Below are 22,737 nucleotides of genomic sequence, written 5' to 3'. Positions count from 1 at the left end.
TGACATTAACAAAGATAAAATACCTAGGAATACATCTAACCAAGGAGGTGAAAGACCTATACTCAGAAAACTGGAAGACATTGATGAAAGAAACTGAAGACGACACAAACAAATGGAAAGACATACCATGCTCGTGGATTAGAAGAATTCGTATTGTTAAAATGATTCCACACCCCAAGGCTATCTAGAGATTCAATGCCATTTCTAGAAAAATACCAATGGAATTTTTAGGAGAACTAGAACAAAGACATGAAGCCATAAAACTCCTAGAAGAAAACATAGGCAGTACACTCTTTGACATCAATCTTAGCAATACTTTTTGGACCTGTCTCCTCAAGCAAGGGAAACAAAGGCAAAATAAAGCAATGGGACTCCATCAAACTGAAAAGTTTTTCAATGGCAAAGGAAACCATCCACAAAACAAAAAAGGCAGCCTACTGAATGTGAGAAATATTTACAAACAATATATCTGGTAAGTGGTTCATACACAAAATAGACCAAGAACTCACTTACACAAGTTAGCCTCCAAAAAAACAAAAACCCAAATAAAAAATTGGCAGAAGACCAAACATGTTTCCAAAGAATATATACAGTTGACCAAAAGACACACGAAAAGATGGTCAGCATCACTCATCATCAGGGAAATGCACATCCAAACCACAGTGAGATTATCAGCTCACACCTCAAAGAATGGCTACCATCTAAAAGACAACAAATAACAAGTATTGCTCAGGATGTGGAGAAAAGGGAACCCTCATGCACTTTTGTTGGGAATGTTCATTGGTACAACCACTATGGAAAACAGTATGGAGGTTCCTCAAGTAATTAAAAATAGACCTACCATATGATGCAGGAATTACACTTGGGGGTATCTTTCCGAAGGAAACCAAAACACAAATTCAGAAAGATATGTGTACCCTTATGTTCATGGCAGCTTTATCGGCAATAGTCAAGATGTGGAAGCCACCAAAGTGTCCATCGATAAACAATTGGATAAAGAAGTTTTCATATATATGTATGAAAACTGGACACACACACACACAGTGGAATATTACTCAGCCATAAAAAAGAATGAAATCATACAACAACATGAATGGACCTAGAGGGCATTATGCTAAGTGAGATGTAGCAGACAGAGAAAGACAATTACCTTACGATATCACTTATATGTAGAATCTACAAAACAAAACAAATGAACAAACACAACAAAACAGAAATGGACTCATAGATGCCAAGAACACGCTGGTGGCTGCCAGATGGGAGAGAGTGGAGGGATGAGTGCAATAGTTGAGAAAGATTGAGAAGTTCCAGATTCCAGTTATAAAACAAATGTCCTGGGGTGTGGTTTACAGCATAGGGAATAGAGTCCATAATACTGTAATAACATTGTATGGTGACAAATTGTAACTAGACTTATCTTGGTGATCATTTTGTAGAGTATAAAAATATCAAGTCACTATGTTGTGTTCCAGAAAACTAATATATAATATTGCCTGTCAAGTATACACCAATTTTAAAAAAGAAGAAAAAATACTATCTTAAAAAGAGGAGGGGAGCTTCCCTGGTGGCGCAGTGGATAAGACTCTGTGCTCCCAATGCAGGGGGCCGGGGTTTGATCCCTGGTCAGGGAACTAGAACCCACATGCATGCCACAACTAAGAGTTCGCATGCCACAACTAAGAAGGCCACATGCTGCAACTAAGTAGCACACATGCTACAACTAAGGAGCCCACGTGCTGCAACTAAGGAGCCCACCTGCTGCAACTAAGACCCAATGCAACCAAATATATAAGTAAATATTTTTTTTTAAAAAAGAGGGACTTCCCTGGTGGTCCAGTGGTTAGGACTCTGTGCTTTCACTGCTGAGGGCGCAGGTTCAATCCCTGTTCAGGGAACTAAGATCCGGCAAGCTGCACGCTGCAAGCAAAAAAAAAATTTTAATTAAAAATGTGTAAAAAAGAGTGTGGTGAGATAAAGAGCGGGCGTCAGATGAAACTTTGAAAGGATGCTGATTGAAAGGCCAAGTGCCTCCTGAAGTTTGACTCCCAAGTGGTCCAGACAAACTGAGGTCTGCAGCTGCTGTTTTGTGGGGGGTGGGGGGGGAGTTGTTTTTGCTTTGTTTTTTGAAGTGTCAGTAGCTCAAGACAATATTCTGGTTTCCTTTACATCTAAGTCCTTTACCTGGCGTCTGGCTTCTGACAGGAGGAGGGACACGTTTCTGACATGACGGGCTGGGCAGGCAAGGAGGGATAAGACGGGTGCGGGCCTGTGCCTGTTCTCTTCTCATGTGTTGGGAAGATGATTCTGCTCTTGCCAAATGGGATCTAACTTCTCCATGAACGATCTAGCAAGATATCAGCTGAAAAGAGGAAGAGCAAAGGTCAGAAGAACGTGGAGAAGATGGATGATAGATGCTGGGGTCTCCTGAGCAGTGATTTCATCAGAGGCACATGCACATCTCTGGTCTCTGAACCACCATGTTTAAGGCCGATTTGGTGTGTAGGTCATTTTCAATGTATGGTGGTACCATCAGGCCACTTTGGGGTACTGTCTCTGGCTCATCTAAATGGTGCCGTCGAGCCCACATAAGACGGGGCTCACCCAGGGATGGCATGGTGCCAGAGAAAGGGAGACAGCGGTATGTCATTGAGCTTAAGGTATTTCTAAGAGAGTGACTCTCTGAAGTGACTGAGGTAGGAAAGCAGATGGATATGTCTCCTTGTTTGTTGGGGATGGGGATGGGGAATTTGTTTATTTTCTGGATGAGGTGAAAGAACTCTTAAAGTGAAGGTATTTCTACAAGGGGTCTGTCAGGATGAGGGTGCAGGTCAGTCCATATGCCAAGAAATACAGAGAATCTATAATGGCTCAGACTCAGGCCTTTTCTCAGAAACAGGCAGAGACAGGAGTTGGCTTTGGTCATCACAAAGCTAACTGGCACCTCAGTAATCTCGACAGAAGGTTCCCAAAATGAATTGATTTGCAGGGGCCAGCACGCCTGCAGCCGTCTGCCCTCAGGTCTCAGCCCCCAGGTGGGGTACCTTTCACAGGAGAGATTTATTTCTTCCTAAAAAGAAAAAAGAGGTAAAAAGTGTCTCTCTTGCATGGCGCTTTTCTTAAGTAACATTAATTCAAAATAATCAATGTCACTAAGGCATACTTTGAGGGAAATGCCCTCAGATGCCCCCACTCCCCTGATTACAGGGGAGACTTCAGGGTCCTCGTAGGTGGGAAGCACGAGGACCAACCATCTGCATCCAGGACCCCATCTGTAAGACCACACAGATGTGAAATCAACATAAATGTAAACAAATCTGCTTGTGTGTGAGAGACAGAGACAGAGAGAGACAGATAGACCCTGAGAGACATGCACCAAACCATTCAAGATGGTCACCTCTGGGGGTGGGATTGGCAAACCTCTTTTCTTTAGGTAATATTTCAATTTTTTTATAACGTGTGTATTACTTTAATAATTATAAAAAGATTACAATCATACGTCAAGTGTGATCCATTCATCACTCATCTATGGAGTAAAGTACAATATTTTATTTTTAAAATAAAAATGATTTATTAAAAATTTATTACAAGGACAATAAACATTTATAACAGTAAAGTAATGAATTCTAAAGGAATTAAGAATCAAGTAAAGAACAAAAGTTTTTGGTGACTCAGTACCAGGCCAGCTAGGTGGCAGTACATAGCAGGGTCGGGGCAAGTTTCTCCAGGAGGTTGTATGTGTTCTGAATCAGCTTCCAATAGAGGTGAGGAAAAAGGTGTACAAGAATTGTACATTGAACACATGCAGATTAGAAAAGACAGTCTAGTTATTTTTTTTAATTTATTTATTTATGGTTGCGTTGGGTCTTCGTTGCTGCACGCAGGCTTTCTCTAGTTGCGGAAAGCGGGGGCTACTCTTCGTTGCCTACTCTTCGTTGCCGTGCGCGGGCTTCTCATTGCGGTGGCTTCTCTTGTTGAGGAGCACGGGCTCTAGGTGCACGGGCTTCAGTAGTTGCCGCACACGGGCTCAGCAGTTGTGGCTCACAGGCTTAGCTGCCCCGCAGCATGTGGGATCTTCCTGGACCAGGGATCGAACCCAAGTCCCGTGCATTGGCAGGTGGATTCTTAACCACCGCACCACCAGGGAAGTCCCGTCTTGGGTGTTCTGGATGACCTGGATGTGGTAGAAACAGTGGGATTTCTAATTCCAGTTTTCCACATCAACCCACCAAAAATCTATTAGAGAAATTAAGAAAACAACCCCATTTACCGTAACATCAGAAGAACAAAATACCTAGGGATAAACTTACCCAAAGATGTGAAAGACCTGCACACTGAAAATGTTATGACATTGATGAAGAAACTGAAGACGTAAATAAATGGAAAGATACCCTGTGCTCATGGATAGAAAGAATTAGTAGTGCTAAAATGTTCATTCTACCCAAATATACATATTCAATGCAATTCCTACAGAAATGCCAAAGGCATTTTTCACAGAAACTGAACAAACAGTCCTGACATTTGTATGGAACCACAAAGGACCCCGAACAGCCAAGGGGATCCTGAGAAAGGAGAACAGCAGCTGGAGGAAACTCACTCCCTGACTTCAAACCATATTACGAAGCTACAGTAACCAAACAGTGTAGAAATGACACAAAAAGAGACAAAGGGGCCATAAGAATAGAATAGAGAGCCCAAGAATAAGCCCACACACATGTGGTCAGTTAATTTATGCCAAAGCTGCCAAGGACACACCCCAAGGAAAGGACAGTCCCCTCAATAAACTGCCTGGAAAATGGAACATCACAAGCCAAAGGAGGACACGGGACACGGCACCACACACAGAACTCACTAAAACCCACAATTCTCCACATCAAGCCCCTCCTCTGCTGGGTCCTCTGAAAACAAACACCCACCCCAGGCAGTCAGCCAGGCAGTCAGCACAGCAAGCTTCTCCCCACTTTTTCCTCACCTTTTTCTCCCATGGAGGCACCTCCCAGCCAGTCCTGAGGAAACCGAGCTCATCTCAACGTGGATGCAGCCCTGCATTGTCCCGAAGCCAAATCCTTGGAGGTTCCTGAGGAGGCCAGGCTCCTGTCAGCTGTGCACAAGGCCAGCCCTGTGTGCAGAAAAGGCAGGTGCGCACTGGTAAGAAGAGTGGGCTTGTCACCCTGTGCTGGCGAAGTGGGAAATGCAGGCTGCACCCACTCCCAGTTCAGAGGAGACCGAGTTCCCTGCTGGCCGTCCTGCTGAATTCACTAATGTTTGGAAATTCAAACATATGGCAGCAAATATGCCATGACTTCTTAAAAAATAGGTATAGAACAATCAGAAACCATATGCAATGAAATGAATGTAGACACAGACTTTGCAACTTACACCAAAAGTCATTCCAAAGTGTCCACAGACAAATTTAAAATATAAAACTATAAAAGAAAACATAGAAGAAAATCTACATGACCATGGGTTTGGGCACATAGATCATGAGGTTTAACTTTTAACACATAACACAAAAAGCCAATGCACAAAAGGAAAAAAGTTAATAACATGTTCTTTGTAAATTAATTTTTTTTATTGAAGTATAGTTGATTTACAATGTTGTGTTAGGGCCTCCCTGGTGGCGCAGTGGTTGAGAGTCCACCTGCCGATGCAGGGGACGCGGGTTCGTGCCCCGGTCCGGGAAGATCCCACATGCCGCGGAGCGGCTGCACCCGTGAGCCATGGCCGCTGAGCTTGCGCGTCCGAAGCCTGTTGCTCCGCAACGGGAGAGGCCACAACAGTAAGAGGCCCGAGCACCGCAAAAAAAAAAAAAAAAACCATACAATGTTGTGTTAATTTCTGCTGTACAGCAAAGTGACTCAGTTATTATACACATATATACATTCTTTTCCATTATGGTTTATCCCAGTAACGTGTTCTTTATAAAATTAAAAATTTCTACTTGGTGAAATGCCTTTTCCAGAAAACTGAAAAACAAGCAATAAACTGGGAGAAAAATATTTGCAAAACACATATCTGATAAAGAATTTGTACTCAAATTATACAAAGAACTATAAAACAAACAACTGCATTAAAAATGGGTAAAGATCTGAATAGATGTCTGGCCAAAGAAGATAAACAAATAATAAGTGGATAAAAACACGATCGACATCATATACCATTAGGGAATCACAAAGTAAAACAAGACAGCGATACGGACCTATGAGAACTACTAACCTCCTCCCACAAGGACGACCCTGATCACTGGAGGGTGGGGAACAACAGCTCTCCTTCATCGCCGATGGAACGCGTAGACGGCCTTGAGATACAGTTCGGCAGGATTTTCCAAAGCCAAACAAGTCTCACACCTTGAGATCCATCAATCACACCTTCAATATTTACACAACTGCTTTGTAAGACTCTATCCAAACAAAAACAAGGATGCTATCGTGCACAGAAGCTCCACCCATAATGTCTAAACCTAAATGGAATCAGGATGTCTTCAGGAGATGAATGCATAAGCAAACTGGGGTACATCCATGTGAAGGGGAGCAAAATGTGAAACGCCAAAATACGGAATTTCTAGAGACCGCAAAGAGATAAAACAATTTTTCAAAAGAAATTCAAAGTTGGAGGGTCACACTGCCCAATTTCAAATGTTAGTACACAGCAGCGGTAAATCAAACACTCCCCTCTCCTGAAGTGTGGGTGCCACACAGTGGCTTCATCCTAAAGAAGACACACAGTACAGACTTAGGGAAAGAGTAACTTCACAGTGGGGAAAATCTGACAAACACTACCTGAGCCAGAAGGGCAAAGCTAACATGAACAGTGATAAGTTGCCCTGATGTATGTTCCCACGATATAAAGTCACAAGAAAGCACTTTACCCCTGTGATCTGCTTCCTCAAAACCCATGACCCCATTTTAATCACAAGAAAAACACCAAGTAAATGCCAATGCGGGACAATCTACGAAATACCTGACTAGTCCACCTCAACACTGCTGAGGTCATAGAGGGAAGGACAGTGTGAGAAAATGTCAAAGCTGAAAACATACTAAAGTGACACTATGACTCAATGCCATGGGATACCCTGGATGGGATCCTAGGACACAAAATGGGAGAACGAAGGGAACCCAAATAAAATATGGAGTTTAGTTATCAATAAGGTACCCATATCTGTTCGTAATTGTGACAATTCTGTTGAAAACTAGAGAAAGAGGAAAAATTAAAACTCAAGAGAAACCTATTGCATCAAACTGGAAATCCACAGGAAATTGGTGATTTCCTAGCAAAAACACACAATAACAAAATACATGCTAAAATAAGGAAAATACAAACAGACCAACTCGCCTCCCGGGCACTTCCTTCCCCTGCTGGCTGTCCTCTCATTATTCTGGATTCTCACTCCTGGACAGGAAAGGAAAAGGAACAGAGATGTTCAGCAGCCCCTGTAAGGTCTGACCCCCACCCAGTGTCTGCATCTCCCCCAGCCATGCCCAGCTGAATAACGACACACTGCCAGAAGGATTCCCAGGGATCACTGATTCTGTGTCACCCAGGAGTTTTGTTTGTCTGTTTGTTTCTGGAGTATAGTTGCTTTACAACGTTGTGTTAGTTTCTGCTGTCCAGAAAAGTGAATCAGCCTTACGTACACATACATCCCCTCCCTCCTGGACGTCCTTCCCATCCAGGTCACCACAGAACACCAAGTAGAGTTCTCTGTGCTATACAGTCGGTTCTCACTAGTTATCTATTTTATACATAAACCTAGAACATCATAGTTTTAATTCACAGAAACGTCAAAGGCTATTTAGGGAGGCCTATGTGTCTAGGAGTCAAGGGTGGCCTCTGGCTAGCGGCTAGCAGGAAGCCAGGGCCTCAGTCCTATTGCTGCAAGGAAATGAATTCTGTCAACAACCTGAGTGAGAGTGGAACTGGATCCTTCCCCAGTCGAGACTCCAGATGCAAACATAGCCCTAGCCAATACCTCGAATGCAACCTTGCAGAGGACCCACCAAGCTATGCCCAGGCTCCTCACCCACAGACACTGAGATCATAAATCATAAAACTTAGTTTTAAGTTACTAAGTTTGTGGTATTTGTTATGAAGAGATATAAATCTAATACAGACTGTATTTATTTGCTAGGGCTGCCATAATAAAGTACCACAGATTGGGTGGCTTAAGCAACAGAAATTTACTTTCTGACAGTTCCAAAGGCCAGAAGTCCAAGATCAAGGTGTTGGCAGTGTTTGTTTCTCCTCAGGCCTTTCTCCTTGGCTCCTAGATGGCCACCTTCTCACCATGTGTGCACATGGTCTTCCCTCCGTGCCTGTGTGTCCCAATCTCTTTTCTAAGGACACCAGTCACATCAGATTAGAGCCCACCCAAATGACCTCATTTTGACTTAATTATATCTTTAAAAGCACTGTCTCCAAATAAAATCACGTTAAGACCTACTGCGGGTTAGGCCTCCAATATATGAATTTTGGGGAGCACCCAATTGAGCCCATAACAAGAACCACTGGAAGGGAGAAGATGTTTTTTGTTTTTCTGAGATGTTAGCAAAGTGTGGAGATTCAAAGCTCAGGCTCAGAGTCAGACTGATAGCTCTGAATCTTGGCTCTGTGGCTGTTTAGCTGTGTTACTTTGGATATGCTACTTTACATTCTGACATCATTTCTTTGTCTGCAATAAAAAATAATAAAACTACCTACTTCAAAGGGTTGTTGTGTTAACCAAATAAAATAATCCATTTAAAGGGCTTGATCTAGTGCCCGGCAGGTGATAAACTAGATAAACCTCAGCTGTCATTAAATGGTTATTATCAACATGCATGGTTACTGTGTACTGGTGAGAAGGTGGTAGAAGCTTAAACTGTCAGCGTCAGAGCTTGGGAAAACTGACTCGTTATAGACTCATCACATTTAAGGCTCGGAGACACACCTTGGAGTCTGCCTTGGACCTAGTCTCCTTAAAGGACAGCCTTAGAAGGGAGGTCGGGTGCATAAGCCTTAACAAGAGAAGGCTCTGGGGAGGAGGATGTGAAGAAAGCAGGAGAAAGCAGCAGGGATGTGGTCTTAGCTTAAGACTCCCTTCAACTTCATTCCAGAGGAGCTCGGAGCACAAATAGCCCGAGTCAACTCTCTTGGAGGCAAAGGAGCTGGGCCTTTATACTGCAACCCCAGTCAGTCATGAGCTCCAGGCGTTTGGGGAGTGGTAACTTCCAGGGCGCAGCAGTTCCCCAAGGGCAATTAACTATTCAGAGAAGGGGGTGGCTGTGAGCTGTTGGCCCCCAGCACACCCAGAAGCCGGAGATGGAGGCACCAGGCAGTAAAGGGGTCTGGATGCGGCCCCAAGAAAGTCCCGGGGTCCAATCCCGCACAGGAACACCCAGACCCAGGAAGTCTGCTTGCCTTCTGGAGGTCACTTAGCGAGGTAACGGCAGCCCAACTCGAAGCCGTGGTCGGAGACGGCGTCCTCTGCACAGACCTGCCCAAGACACACGAGGGCTCTCAGGGCGATGGCACCTGACTCAGCAGGCTGCTGAGGAGCAAACGCGGCAAAATGCGTGACAGCTCCTGGCAGGAGGCACGGCACACAGCATAGACTCCATAAACCCGAGACAGCCGGAGGGGCTCAGACCTTAACACGGGGCTAGCGGTGCCTTGCCGGCAGACGCCCCAGAAGTACACGAGACGCCCGTGAGATCAGGACCGCCCCGCCCCGGAAGCGCCCGGACCCTGGCGCGTATTTCCGGCGCGACGGCAGACGCGGGGGCGCCGGGCACCTGTCCTGACCTCCAGTTCGCGCTTGCTCGGAGGCGGCTCCCTGGAGGCGGAAGCCGGTGCTTTTGGGCGAGACGTGACTTGGAGTCCGGGAACCCGGATCCCGGCCCGGCTGGTGGGCACGATGCGGCTGGGCTCCGGGACCTTCGCCGCCTGCTGCGTAGTGATCGAGGTGCTCGGGGTCGCGCTCTTCCTCCGAGGATTCTTCCCGGCTCCCGTTTGTTCCTTTTCCGGGACGGAGCACCAAACAGAGTCCCCAGCGCCCGAACCCTCGGCTGGTATGGACCGCTCCCCGGGCGTCTCTGCTCCCCGGGCCCCACTCTTCCCGGAGGACCCTTCTTATGAGCCTCGCCTCTTGGACTTCTTCCCGCGGCTCCCGGGTGGTCTCTTCCATTCTGGTCCCCATCCCCTAGGGTCCCCTTCTTACCGTTCCAGCCTCCTTTTATGTATCCTACAAGTTTGTGGCAAGCACCACTACCAGCCCTACTAAGATCCTCCTCCCTGGTCACCGCAAAGTAAGATCTCCATACCCGTAAAGAGTAAGCGTCTCCCCAGCTCTACTCATCCAGTGACACCCCAACCCCCTTCCCTGAGCAGATGTTTGGGTCACTCCCTGTTCCAGGCACCCTTTTTGCTCAGGAAGACACAACAGATAAGATTGCTGCCGACCTCTCGTGTTTTCTTCTATGGCATTCCTCCAAGACCCCGTTTTTTCCAGTAGTTAAGACCTCCCTGTCTAGGCCCCTCCCTAGCCCTCACCTACCCAACAGTATATCTTAGGTAAAGGAACTCACGTTTTGGATCAAATCCACACAATACCAGCTACTAACCATGGAAGGCAGTTTGTAAATGCTCGCCCATCCCCTACCTGCAACACTGTGTTTTAGGGCAATCTCCCTAATGTCCCATTCCAGGATACTCACGAAGGGACTCCTCTGTGCCAGTGCTCCCCATCATGCTAAGGGTAATTCACCACATAATATTAGGGCTCGCTGAACTTACTTGTTGCCCACCCCCTGATCCCAGCGTTGTTTCCCAAGAACAGGCCTTTTTCTTTGGCTCAGGATATGTAGGTGTGACAGAGTATGTGCAGAAGCTAGATTATAAGGTGCTTGAATGCTAAATAAAGGTGAAATTCAATTTTCTTTTTCTTTTTCAAACACTCTTAGGAGCCATTTCCAACTGGACCAAGCTCCCACCACCTCTCTTCAGTAAAGTTGTTATTATGCTGATAGACGCCTTGAGAGATGACTTTGTGTTTGGGTCAAAGGGTGTGAAATTTATGCCCTACACAACTTATCTTGTGGAAAAAGGATCATCTCACAGTTTTGTGGCTGAAGCAAAGCCACCTACAGTTACTATGCCTCGAATCAAGGTAAACAGTTTGACTGAACGTATTATATATAGATCATGGTTTGGCTCTTTCAGGGGTTTAGAGGGGCTCTCTGTAGTCTGTTACTTGGAGTCCCAATTTTAACTAAGTGGAAATTAGTTTGGTGCTGTCAACCTGGCTGGGGCAATAGAATGCTGAAAAAGCCTTCCAGATAGGATGGGACTAAGACCCATGATTTATGCCCTCTGTAAAGGTAGCCAAAAGCTCATGCTTCATGGGAAGCATAACATTTAGAGCCAGATCATCTAGGCCAATCTAATCCAAGAGATACCATGCTCCTTGCTAACCTGCTATCTTCTTTAATCATCAGTGGGTCAGTTAGAATTCTGGGGGGAGCCTCTAGGGTTATCTAGTTCAATCATTTGACTTTATGGATGAGGAAGCAAATTCAGATAAGTTAAATAACTTGTACAAAATTTTAGTATACACAGTGACCAAACCAACATGATCTGGCCTCACATATACCTGTTTTTACTCTATAAACCGCCTTCAGGTATTCAGCCTAGTGGGAGTGCCTTTGAAGTACATATGCTTTACTGCTTTACTTAAGAACTGTGGGGAAAGAAAAGAGTAAAGCTTTATTGATTTGCTCAAAAGCAAGGTTTTTTTGAAAATAACATCTCTGCCTTCATGGAACTTTCAGTCTCTAATGAGAGACGTAGCCATTAAACAAATGAACATACAAGTAAATGTGCAGTTACAAAGTGTGATTAATGCATAATGAAAAAGAACAGAGCGTGATGTTCAGTGCTGGTTGGGGGCTCAATTTAGATTGGGGTGGTTCAGAAAAGCCTGTCTGAGGAAATTGCATTCAAGCTTAGACCCAAAGGTTGAGTAAAGAAGTGGGATCAGAAAAGGACAGAGGACCTTAAAAGTTTGTGAATATACTGCAGGCCGGTATGGAGTAGAAGTCTCTGGCTGAACCTTACATCTGTGGATGATGGTGTGACACCTTATTAGTTGGTGAGAAGGTGTCACTTCTTGATTTAAAGCTTGGGGGCAGCATTAGTAGTTACTCAACAAATGTTTACTGGGTGAGTAAAGCAGTCTGGGATTGAAGGGGTTCAGCTGATTTTTTTTTCTTGAGTTTCCCATTCTCTCTGCCTCTTTTGGATGTGGTTTGGCCTTCATTCAGTATTTATTGAGGATCTATATGTACTGTGTGCTGTTCTAGATAAGAGGGATTCAGTGAAAAAACAAGACAGCAACTGTCCTGTCCTCATGAAGCTTACTTTCTAATTGAGGGGACAGAAAATATGTAAGTATACAAATAAATAATCAAAATTGTTTCAGGAGGTGATAAATGCTACAGAAGAAATTGAGGAGGAGAATGTGATAGAGAGTGATGGGGAGTCGGGGAGGCCACCTGTAGTCAGGATGCTTGGGAACAGCCTTTTGGGGTGCAGTCGTTCTGCTGAAACAAGTCCTGTGGAAGCTGGAAGCAAGGCATCCAGGCTCCTGACCACCAGGATCACTGCTTTCTTTACCTGTCCTGTCAGAAGTGTGGGAGGAACCCATTCCTCCTTTGTTCTTATAAGAAAAGAGTTGTTAGGAATCTGGGCAGATTTGTAAGAAAAAATGTAAGTGAGCGTGGTGGCTCCAGGTTCTGTTCAGTCTTGCACATTGGCCGGTGTGGTCCTCCCTTTGGTTTCATTTTACCAAACCAGTGTTTTGTTTTGGGTCCTTTGCAGTTTCTTGCTCCTCATTCTCTATCAGGGAGGAGCTAGTATACAGGAAGTCCATCCTGGAGTTAGGGTTACCTTGCTCTGGAATTTGATAGGATCAGGTAGTGTTGGCTAAGGAGTGTGTCCCCTGCCCTGCCTCCACCTAGGAAGGGACTTAGTTCATCTGGAGGTGCTGATACAATTGCCACGAGACACCAGTTTTAAAATTTCAAGACTAATGTCTCTAGTAGCATGTTCACATGTTAAGATGCTGCAGTAGCTTCCTTCTAAAACGTTGTAACTGATTTTTGAATGCCTTTCCTTTTCCTGGGAATTTATAGTTGTAACAGCGGCAGTTACCACTGGCTGTGGTGCACCCGTGGTGCAGGCACTGTCTTGTACACTCTTACCACAGCCCCATGGAAGCTCCATGATGTTGGTGCCACTCTCTTCTCCATTTCCCAGATGAGGAAACAGGCTTGAAGTGTGAAATCTCACAGCTGGCATGAGAAACCGAGCATAACCTTATGTTTGCCTAGTTCCAGAGCCTCGATCGGTCACACTGTGTTATACAGCAACACTGTGTTATACAGAATAAGGTGACCAGATCAAATTCTCTTTTAATAGTCTCTGCAGAGCCCTCCTTAATTCTCAGAAGTCAGGAAACTGCTGTTCCCAAGACCACAGCAACCCCAGGGAAACCTCCAAGGAGATGACAGACAAGCACTCAAAATTCCTGGGCTCTCAGCTGCAACTTTTTTGCTGCCTGCATGTTTCCTGGGGTGAAGGGGATACCAGGTAGTCCCTGCCCTTCTTAAAAATGTCCGTGTGAACCCAAACTAGTGTGAAGAGGAGGGAAGTGCCTTATAAAAGCCCAGAGGAAAGGGTGGATAGATTCAACCCCAAGTGGTGGAAGACATTATAAACAAAGTCAACTGACAGACAATAAATGGACAAATTATTTACAGTTAACACAGCAAACAAGATGTGAACCCCATGATATGTAAAGAGGATCCAATCAAGGGCAACAATCCAGGAGCAACTGGACAAAGGATATAAAGAAATCCACATAGAAAGAAATTGAAATATGCCAGTAAGCATAGGAAAAGATTCTTAACTGTACTAGTAATCAGATTAAAGGCAACTAAAGAGTCTTATCACACTGTAAAAATTGAAAGGCTGATGAAAACACTCCTCACAAGAAATGAGGCGAACAGATCTCTGTATACCGTTTATGTGACTAACTGGACTCCGCCAGCAGCTCCACTACCCCCACTGTAGGCCAGTCTGCTATGGTGTGAGCCTGGACTGTAAAACTATCCCAGCACGTCTCACCCAGAACCTGTCCAAACAGATCACGTTGCTCTGCTCTAGTCCCAACAGTCCTCCAGTGGCTTACACTCTGCCTCCTAACCCAGGCCTCAGGGTGCATGGTCTTCCCCCGTTTACCTCTTCACCCTCATCTGAGCCGATTTCCCTCTTCCTGTGTGTTTTATCCACGCAGATCACACCTAGCTCCATTCCCCATGTGTGCTGCCCCCTTTCACCTTGGGGTTTTTGCAGTTTGCTGTGTTTTGCCCTGAAAAGCCTCACCTCACCTCACCTAGACAACACTCCACCTTCACACCTCAGCTCAAATGGCACTTCCACTGGAGGCTTTTTAAAAGCAATTGCCATTACATTTTTCACAGAACTAGAACAAAAAATTGGACAATTTGTATGGAATCACAAAAGACTCCGAATAGCCACAGCAATCTTGAGAAAGAAAAACAGAGCTGGAGGAATCAGGCTTCCAGACTACTATACTACAAAGCTACAGTAATCAAGACAGTATGGTACTGGCACAAAAACAGAAATGTAGATTAATGGAACAGGATAGAAAGTCCAGAGGTAAACCCACACACATGAGGTCACCTTATCTTTGATAAAGGAGGCAAGAGTATACGAAGGAGAAAAGAAAGCCTCTTCAATAAGTGGTGCTGGGAAAAATGGACAGCTACATGTAAAAGAATAAAGTTAGAACATTTTCTAACACCATACACAAAAATAAACTCAAAATGGATTAAAGACCTAAATGTAAGGCCAGACACTATAAAACTCTTAGAGGAAAACTTAGGCAGAACACTCAATGACATAAATCACAGCAAGATCCTTTTTGACCCACCTCCTAGAGAAATGGAAATAAAAACAAAAATAAACAAATGAGACCTAATGAAACTTAAAAGCTTTTGCACTGCAAAGGAAACCATAAACAAGACCAAAAGACAACCCTCAGAATGGGAGAAAATATTTACAAACAAAGCAACTGACAAAGGATTAATCTCCAAAATTTACAAGCAGCTCATGCAGCTCAATATCAAAAAAACAAACAACCCAATCCAAAAAATGGGCAGAAGACCTAAATAGACATTTCTCCAAAGAAGACACACAGATTGCCAAAAAACACGTGAAAAGATGCCCAACATCACTAAACATTAGAGAAATGCAAGTCAAAACTACAATGAGCTATCACCTCGCACTGGTCAGAATGGCCATCAACAAAAAAATCTACAACAATAAATGCTGGAGAGGGTGTGGAGAAGAGGGAACCCTCCTGCGCTGTTGGTGGGAATGTACATTTATACAGCCACTATGGAGAACAGTATGGAGGTTCCTTAAAAAACTAAAAGTGGAACTACCATGTGACCTAGCAATCCCACTACTGGGCATATACCCTGAGAAAACCATAATTCAAAAAGAGTCATGTACCACAATGTTCATTGCAGCACTATTTACAATAGCCAGGACATGGAAGCAACCTAAGTGTCCATCGACAGAGGAATGGATAAAGAAGATGTGGCACAGATATACAATGGAATATTACTCAGCCATAAAAAGAAACGAAATTGAGCTATTTGTTATGAGGTGGATGGATCTAGAGTCTGTCATACAGAGTGAAGTAAGTCAGAAAGAGAAAAACAAATACCATATGGTAGCACATCTAAAAAATCTAAAAACTAAAAAAAAAAAAAAAAAAATGGTTCTGATAAACCTAGGGGTAGGACAGGAATAAAGACACAAACATAGAGAATGGACTTGAGGACATGGGGAGGGGGAAGGGTAAGCTGGGATGAAGTGGACAGTACCATTGACATATGTACACTACGAAATGTAAAACAGATAGCTAGTGGGAAGCAGCTGCATAGCACAGGGAGATCAGCTCGGTGCTTTGCAACCATCTACGCGGGTGGGATTAAAGAGGGTGGGACGGAGACACAAGAGGGAGGGGATATGGGGATACACATATGCATAGAGCTGATTCACTTTGTTATACATCAGAAACTAACACAACATTGTAAAGCAATTATACTCCAATAAAGATGTAAAAAAAAAAAAAAGGGGGAAGAGTGACAAAAAGAAAACAGACATACAGAGAAATAAAAAGGACACATGCGAGACTGTGTCCTTTGAGTGACTGAGAGAGCTGCTAGCCTTAGTTCCTGTTAGCTTTCCAAAAGTTAAATCTCTCCTCTCTGCTCGTGGGTACTCAGTATCCATAAAATAAATTCTCTTTTCTGCTTTCAAAAATAAAAATAAAACAATTGTCATTAAATTCGTGTTGGATATATACATTGTATATCCAAAAACTGGAGTACTTTGTAGCTGTTTTTAAAAAAGAAGGTGAAATACCTGTATGTTTTCTGTGGAAAGGGGTTCATGATATGTTATTAAGTGAAAAAAGCAAGTTGCAGAACTATCTATATAGTTTGTTACCATTTTGGTAAAAAAAAAAAAAAATACGTACTTTATATATTTCTGATTGTACATATACGGATGAAAGGATGCTCACCCAAAGTAACTGGTTACCTCTAGGAAGTAGAATTTTGGGGTGAAAGGCTCACATTTTAAAAAATAACTTCATTGAGGTAGAATTTTCATACAATACAGTATAGTACAGTTTGATGAGATTGACCGAGTATATACATGCATGCGACTCCCACCTCGGCTCTGGGCCCCGATCCCCACCCGGGAGTGCTGGTGGCTGTCGCTGTTTTGCTGACTTGCTGAGGCTACTTCTAGAGAGTCTGTCTCTCCTGAAGTCCTGAAATGTACACTCACTGATGTCTCTGCTTGTTGTGTTTTTTTTAATTCCTGGGTTTTTTTTTAAGCCACTCTTCCTGAGGGGCAGCCAGGTCGGGATGGCTGAGTGGTGAGCCAACGACTGGTCACAGGTTGTGCTTAAACACATTGTGGTGTGGCCTCCACTCTCTACAGGGGGTCTCTGTGTGTGGCTCCAGCCATCAGCCACTCTTCAGGCAGTTTATGAGTCTTCCCTGACTCTCACTTTGTTTGAGCAGGGCCTGTGTTCAGCTGGAAGGACCAGGCAGCTAGGCCCTCTCTGTTCTCCCCTGAGTGTACACTCACCCTGTGTGTGCACACAGCCTTCCAGATTCCAGGACCATGTGGGAGCTCACAGAAGCCTACCGCATCTGTCCCATTCCCCAGACCCCCTTTGCAGACTTTTTGCTGTGTCTTACTACAACCAGCATTGAAGCCTCAGGTAGCTGTGACGTCGGCCTTCCCTGTTTTCGCCTTGTCCCTGGCATGGGGCTTCTCCGTGGAGTGCCGGATCGGGCAGGCCCCTCCGGGTCCTCATGGCTGCCGCGTCACAGAACTGGGTGTGCGGGAGGGGAGCAGCCCAGGTTAAAACCCCACAGGTGCTCTCAGTTCTTACCGAAATGTGGACGTGTTTTGGATAAGAACATTTCAATTTGTGTATATCTTCGTTGAGTTCAAAGTCTTGAGGAGGTTGTTCTTGACAGTTTTATCCAGTTTTATTGTTGCTCTTCAGGGAGAGGGTTTGCCAAGCTCCTCATTCTCAAAGTCCAAGATTAACTCATTTGGCGCTACTTTGCTGTTAAAGAAGTCTGGCAAAACGATTACACTTGTTGGCACTGTCCAGATTCCTCTTTCTTTTCATTGCACAGGTCCCTGGACGCCAGTGTTGTAGGTTGTCAGCAAACTCCAGATCATGGAGACCCACGACCCATTTAGATTCTGGTAAAATGAGGGAGGTGGTTGACTTAATTCTATAGCAGAAAGGTGTGAAGACATGTCGCACCCACCTGCTCCTCCAGGAAATTACGGTGCTGAGTGGGGCGGGGAGGTGGCCCCACCAGCATCCCTGGGCGAGTTTACTGCGAGGATTCCTCAGAGTTCCTGTTTAGGGACCGCTTTCCTCCCTGGGTGTGTGGGAAGCTGCTCTTTCTCTCGGCGGGTGGGGGGACAGTAGAATGGCTGGGTTTCAGGATCAGTGTGCGGAGTTTGCTTGTCACATGAAGCAGATCTGAAGCTTAGATGAGGACCTGACGGTGGGTTTGGGTATACAGAGTGCATACCACCCTTTGCCATTTGTTTCATTTCTTATCATCCGTCACTGCTTTTTTGACCACAGCCCTCTAGCTACCCCACGGCCTCCTCCTTTGTCCTCTCATCGGCTGAAATATGGTCAGTTCTTCACTTACTGAGTTTGCTGGTTTTGCCAAGAATCTGTGTAGCTTTTCCCCCTTTGTCCTAATACTGGCCCAGCCTTCAGCACTGGTGTTGCTTTAGCTCTATGCTTGCCTCTTCCATTCGTTGGAATCACCTTCTGTGCCTGTTCCCACGCTGTGCTTGGATTCTGTGGTCTGACCCCTGAATGCTTCCTTCTGCAGGCGTTGATGACAGGGAGCCTCCCCGGCTTCATCGATGTCGTCAGGAACCTCAATTCTCCCACACTGCTGGAAGACAACGTGATCACACGAGCAAAAGCAGCGGGGAAAAGAATCATCTTTTACGGAGATGAAACATGGGTGAAGTTATTCCCAAAGCATTTTGTGGAATATGATGGAACAACGTCTTTTTTTGTGTCAGATTATACAGAGGTCAGTTTTTAAGAAAAATGTATCCTATGAGACAGAGCCTGGTACCCTCTAACAGTGAGAGGCAACGTTTTTTTGTATGTGGCTTTTATCAATATACTGAGAATAGTATGGAGAGATTGAAAAAATTGTTCCTCCCATAATCAGCTACAAGCCAGGACCATAAACCCTAATGCAAGTGTGAGCATAGTTCTCTGAGCCCAAAGCCCAGACCGGGTGAGCACCCACTGATGGGTACCGGGGGTCGGGAAGGGCTTCCCAGGAGGAGCCCCTCAGCCGGAGTTTTGACAGGTGAGTGGGGCCTTCGCAAGTGGACAGAATGGGGTGGCAGAGTCTGCGAGTCAGAGCCTGAGGTCCCCACGGTCTGCCTGGGATCCTGCCTTGCTGCTGTTCTCCTGCGAGGGCGGCAGCATGAGGGCAGACATGAGCTGGGCGAGCCTACCTGCTGCGGAGAGCATCGGCCCTGTGCTGCGTGTGCAGCGTCCGACAAGGAGATTAGACGCCCCCACACCCCGCCCCGTGTTGGCCCTGGGGCAGAGGGAGGCCCGCAGGGCAAAGGCACCGTCTGAGCTGGAGTTGGATGGACCCCTTCGCTTGGCCCGAGGGAGCGCCTGCCGTCCTGTTACACCGACACCCTTTGCCAAAGCTGACCGTATAGACACAGCAGTCACTGACCACCCTGTGTGTGACAGCTCAGAAGCACTTGTCTTTGTAGTAGATTCTCCAGGGGGAGGGAGGGGTCAGGGCTGAGCTGGCTAGTGGCTCTGTCAGGGGCTGTGTGGCTGGGAACCGCTGAGTGTGTGCCTCTTTCCTCCCCAAACAGCCTTCTCCTAGGACACAGGCACACGTCCCCAGCTTCACCCCGCTGGTTTCTTGAACTCTGGGCACTGTCCTGCCTTAGCTAACTGCCCTTAGCCCTCACTTGCCTCGTAACAGCCTGGCACCCATTTAACTTGGTTATCTGGTCAGCTTTAGTTTAAGCTCCAGTGGTGATCCTGAAGAATTGTTTTGTGAGAACAGCCTTTGTTTGTTTAAGTTATAATATGTTCTATCCATAACTTAGAGACATAAAAACAATATTAGTGAAAGCTTAATCTAATGCAAACATTTTTTAAGACAGTTTTTATTTTGGGGGCTGCTTTGTTTGGTGTTTTGGTTTTGGTCTTTTCAAACTCCCATGAGTCCTAGTACCTAAAATAAGCCCATAGATTTTAAAATGACCATATCACTTTTCCTCGCAGAGTGAACACCAGGGAAAGCAGGGAGGCTATTCATATGTACTCTTTTTCCCGTTAAAGGTGGATGATAATGTTACAAGACATTTGGATAAAGTATTAAAAAGGCGTGATTGGGATGTGTTAATCCTCCACTACCTTGGGCTGGACCACATCGGCCACACTTCTGGGCCCAGCAGCCCGCTGATCGGCCGCAAGCTCAGTGAGATGGACAGCGTCCTGATGAAGATCCACACCTCGCTGCTCTCAGAGGTGGGCCAAAATGTCAAGGTGCCAGTGTTTCCTAGAAGAAATGTAGCTTCTAAAGTGAACTGGGGTGACCTTGTGTGAGCTTCATACCTACCATCACTCAAGCAGCCTTCACCTACAGAGCACGTGCCGTGTGCCGGGCACCGTACCCAGCAGCCCTGCAGAATAGCGGCTCTTAATATCTCTACCTGTTCATCCAGCTCATGTTTCCTGGAGGCCTTCTCTGTCACTGTTCCTGTCTGGGCATTTGTGGAGCTTAATCTTTAGCCAGGAGGGAAGAACAGGAAGCATAATCAATGAGTACATAGGTATTCTAGACAGTGATCGGTGCCATAGCAGAACGTAGGGCAGGAGGAGGGCACAACATCTGAGAGAAAGGCTGTAATTTTAAACTGCGTGGTCAGAGCAGTCGTCCTCAAGGACGTGGGAGACGTGAGCCGAGACTTGAAGGGCAGGGGTGCCGCCGCGCCATCTGTGAAGGTGTATTCCAGGTGCAAAAGCAGCAAGGGCAAGTCAGAGCCTGTCAGGTACATGCAGGGGCAGCAAAAGCCACTGGCCAGAGCCCCAGGGGCCAGGGGCAGCTCTGTTTGACAGATAAGGAGACTAGGGCATGAAGAGCAATGCGTCCAGGCGCCCATAGCTTGGAAACGGCAAAGACAGAAACCAAACCCTGATTCTCTGCCCTGAGAGGCCTAACACAACCCTCCTGTGCTCCGTGACCTCCATGTGATTCCGTTTGTTTTATTTATGACATTACTCGACGTTGACCCTTCGATCTGACTATAAGCTCATAGGTTAAAAAGAAAAGAAAAGAAAAATTGAGGAAGAGCTACTATTTACAAAGTAAAGGTGAAATCTGAGAACACATGATCTTCTCCCCAGGCTGGGTTCAGCTGAAATGTATTTCCTTTACCTTATAGGAGAGAGAGACTCTGTTACCCAATCTGCTGGTTCTTTGTGGTGATCATGGCATGTCTGAAGCTGGGGGTCACGGAGCCTCTTCTGTGGAGGAAGTAAACACCGCTATGATCTTAATCAGCTCTGCATTTGAAAGGAAACCTGGTGAGAATTTGGGAATGTTTAACACTTTAAAACTGTACTTTATTTCTTTGCTTTCTGTAGTTTGATTTTAATTTTAAAAACCATTTAACCATTTTTGGAAGCTGTGTAAGTTTGAAAAAAAACGCTGAACAATGTGAGAATGAAAAATAATGGGACAAGGGCCAGTCAGGATTTGGAGTTTACGTTTCTTGCCGATTCTTAAAATACAAATGTTCTTTTTGGGAATTGTGTGCTATGAACGTCACTGCCTCGATATCTGGAACTGTTAGTAAAAAGTGCCAGTGGCTTAGAGACATCTGAAATGCATGTATGAATTGAGAGAAACATAAAAATTTTAAGTTAAGAAGCAGTATCCGTTATCTGAGACTATATGTTGAACGGCAACATCAGCGAGAACCACAGGAGCAGGACTGAGTAGGACTGAGGGCCCACGTTCAGCGCTCAGACACAGCGCAGCTCTCCAACCCAGACACGCTGGTGCCCTCGACCAGCACAGACCTGTGCACAGCCTCCGCCCCCTCACGTCGTCACACGCAGGCAGCCAGCTCACCGGCTGTTTCCACACTGGACGCTCTGGCTTCTCTCGGGTGACCCTTCAGCACCGCTCGGCAGTGCTGACCCCTAGTCCTGGGACCTCCACGTTTCTGGTCTCCCTCTACCTCTCCCTCTGCTGTCCAGTCTTCTTTGCTGGCTTAGCCTCCTTGCCCTGGCCTTTTTTCTGGACTGCCTTTGTTTCATTCTGCGTTCACTCCTGAGATGATCTCATCCACTCCCATGGTTTTAAATGCCATGAATAGGCTCACACGTGTCAGATTTATCCCTCCAGCTGTCTCCCCTTTTCCAACCTCCAGACTGTCTACTCCACTGCCTGCTGATGCCTCCGCCTGGATCTTCCACAGGCAGAACAAACGTGACTTCACCTGCAATCTGCCCTCCCTGTTTCCCCGTCAACAGATGGCGCCATTCACGCGGCTCTTCAAGTTGGAAACGTGGGCGTCCACCTCGGTCTGCCCTCTCCCTGCTCCTCGCGTGAGCCCAACCGCCCGGCTCCCAGCGCCCACACGTGCCACCTTTCAGTAGCTGAACCTCGGATACAGTAAAACTCCCGCGTGAGACTTCTCGCCTCCCTCACGGCTTTGTCTTGAGCCACATCCTTCACTACTCGCTGAATCCTGACCTCTCCCGCAGGTCCTCCAAGTGATAACTTCCTCACGCGCCCGACCCCGTGCTCCTCAGCCCCTCAGCCTGCTCATACGCTCGTCCTTGGTCTCAGCCAAAAATCCAAACCACCTTCCTTCCGGTCGTCTCACAGTGCTCGTGTATTCTGCCGTCATCCTTCGCGTGGTTTGTAGTCACAGCCTGAATCGTGTGGCTGCGTCCATCTCTCTCCTTGCCGTGCGCTGCGCTTGGGCAGAGCAGAGTCTGTTTCACTCATCTCTGTGTGCCTTGGGTCTCAACATTGCCTGGCA

General features: G+C 45.9%; 1 protein-coding gene and 1 long non-coding RNA gene across 10 annotated transcripts in view; one reads left to right on the top strand and one right to left on the bottom strand.

Moving 5' to 3' along the window:
• Positions 1-4,034: 4,034 nt before the first annotated feature.
• LOC112399689 (uncharacterized) lies at positions 4,035-7,388 on the bottom strand. Of its 2 annotated transcripts, none has more exons than XR_003003293.1 (3): positions 7,322-7,388; positions 4,970-5,116; positions 4,035-4,171 (listed from the first exon to the last, which is right to left on the bottom strand). It is a non-coding gene; the product is annotated as an uncharacterized LOC112399689 (long non-coding RNA). The 2 variants fall into 2 exon arrangements; XR_003003292.1 differs by having other exon boundaries at positions 6,214-7,382.
• A 2,375-nt stretch (positions 7,389-9,763) lies between these two features.
• PIGG (phosphatidylinositol glycan anchor biosynthesis class G (EMM blood group)) overlaps positions 9,764-22,737 on the top strand; it is a 40,629-nt gene continuing 27,655 nt past the window's right edge. For all 8 annotated transcript variants that reach the window (XR_003003297.1, XM_024745003.1, XM_024745006.1 and 5 more), the window contains exons 1-5: positions 9,764-10,043; positions 10,935-11,140; positions 18,516-18,725; positions 20,021-20,209; positions 21,127-21,268. Coding sequence is in view for 7 of the 8 variants with exons in the window: in XM_024745003.1 (XP_024600771.1) it covers positions 9,890-10,043; positions 10,935-11,140; positions 18,516-18,725; positions 20,021-20,209; positions 21,127-21,268 (901 nt within the window). In the remaining variant the exon portion in view is untranslated. The remainder of the gene's footprint in view (positions 10,044-10,934; positions 11,141-18,515; positions 18,726-20,020; positions 20,210-21,126; positions 21,269-22,737) is intronic.

The sequence above is a fragment of the Neophocaena asiaeorientalis genome, unplaced genomic scaffold, assembly GCF_003031525.2.
Source record: "Neophocaena asiaeorientalis asiaeorientalis breed wild unplaced genomic scaffold, Neophocaena_asiaeorientalis_V1.1 scaffold1211, whole genome shotgun sequence".
Lineage (NCBI taxonomy): Eukaryota > Metazoa > Chordata > Mammalia > Artiodactyla > Phocoenidae > Neophocaena > Neophocaena asiaeorientalis.
This window is presented reverse-complemented; position numbering and strand designations above follow the sequence as displayed.